The 1865-nt window shown below is 46.2% G+C and overlaps 1 protein-coding gene across 1 annotated transcript; it reads right to left on the bottom strand.

Annotated features, from left to right (window-relative positions):
* Positions 1 to 708: 708 nt before the first annotated feature.
* Positions 709 to 1152, bottom strand: LOC126199466 (uncharacterized). Its single transcript, XM_049936387.1, has one exon. It carries the CDS (start codon positions 1150 to 1152, stop codon positions 709 to 711), a length of 444 nt encoding a protein of 147 aa, XP_049792344.1.
* Between the last annotated feature and the right edge of the window lie 713 nt (positions 1153 to 1865).

Below are 1865 nucleotides of genomic sequence, written 5' to 3'. Positions count from 1 at the left end.
TTGTTTGCAGCATTATTTTGTTATTTTTTCCGTATGTGTTGCCAATGTTTGATTGTAGCAATACTTATGTGTGAAAAGTGAGAGGAGTCCTATAAGTTTGGTTCCTGCACTGCAATTACAACACTCGGCGTGACACAGCATGCTGATGTTTGTTGAGAGCGACATACGACAGTGTTGGGAATGGAAGGAGTGATTTATCTGCTCGGAGAGAATGCTAACTGCAGCAGTGAGCTGTGTACAAAAAAAAAAAAAAAAAAAAAAAAAAAAAAGAATTGCTTCTGAGCAACATGCTAGCAAGCACAGATGCGAATGTTTGAAGTGGGACTACTTCACGAAGTGTTAATAAGCAATGAAGTGCTCATAGAACTGAAGGGATATGGGGTGCTAGTCTCATGTGTTGGTGTGTGAAAGCAGCCCATTAGCCTGTCAGTCATGGCTCTGTAGGTGATACAAGTTACAAATGTACCACACTGATAGTCGAGCGTTGTTCATACTGGCATGCTGGTGGGGTTAATTACAACCGTTTCAGCACACACACTAGAAACCAGAGTTCATTCAGATTACTTAAACTACAGGTTAAGGTGGAGTCATGCATTAGTTCTCATTATGTGATAGTAAGAATGTATCTGCTATATTCTGTTAAAGTTAGTAATTGACGATACGATGGCTTATAGATATGTATTCCAGTGTTCGGTGATGGTACACAGGCTATACGGAGTGGAACTGGAACAGCACGACGACGTACGTGACGGTAATACTGAGGACTGAGACGAGCAGCGGCCTGTCAACATAGAAGAACCCGGCAGCGGAGAAGTGTAGTGGTGGAACCTCCACCGAACACTCGGCGAACAGACTGCGGACCTCATCAGCGCCGCTGGATGCTGCGGCGCAGGTCTCCGCGACCACCAAGAGGCGCAACAGGGAGTAACATATTGAAATCGTACTTATTGTGACGATGCGCATCTGGTAGCCCATTGTAGCAAAGCTAATGAAAAAGTCGATGCTGTACAGCAGGGTGATGATGTTGGCAGCCACATCGCAGGCGACGGAGAGCCCAAAGTGGTCCTGCAGTTGCCGCATTTCCCTCAGCACCGCCATGTACTGCGCGCGCAGGTTCGAGGTGGACGTTAAAGTCTCAAGTGCAGCTTCCATGTCTGTAAGAAAGTTAATGGTTTGTTTTGAGGCCAGAAAAAATACAAAATAATCGAGCAAGAAATGGTGGACGTCGACCCGTTCGTGATGGTTAACAGTATTGTATTAGATAGATGCTTAAGTTAATAACGTTTTTGTTTTGCATGTTGGTATTCCGGTTGCTATTGGTTTATTTATCGACTGTTATTTTTTAGTTTTAGTTCACAGTGCCTATTAGAGGGTACACTCCTGGAAATTGAAATAAGAACACCGTGAATTCATTGTCCCAGGAAGGGGAAACTTTATTGACACATTCCTGGGGTCAGATACATCACATGATCACACTGACAGAACCACAGGCACATAGACACAGGCAACAGAGCATGCACAATGTCGGAACTAGTACAGAGTATATCCAACTTTCGCAGCAATGCAGGCTGCTATTCTCCCATGGAGACGATCGTAGAGATGCTGGATGTAGTCCTGTGGAACGGCTTGCCATGCCATTTCCACCTGGCGCCTCAGTTGGACCAGCGTTCGTGCTGGACGTGCAGACCGCGTGAGACGACGCTTCATCCAGTCCCAAACATGCTCAATGGGGGACAGATCCGGAGATCTTGCTGGCCAGGGTAGTTGACTTACACCTTCTAGAGCACGTTGGGTGGCACGGGATACATGCGGACGTGCATTGTCCTGTTGGAACAGCAAGTTCCCTTGCCGGTCTAGGAATGGTA

The sequence above is a fragment of the Schistocerca nitens genome, chromosome 8 (genome assembly GCF_023898315.1).
Source record: "Schistocerca nitens isolate TAMUIC-IGC-003100 chromosome 8, iqSchNite1.1, whole genome shotgun sequence".
Lineage (NCBI taxonomy): Eukaryota > Metazoa > Arthropoda > Insecta > Orthoptera > Acrididae > Schistocerca > Schistocerca nitens.
This window is presented reverse-complemented; position numbering and strand designations above follow the sequence as displayed.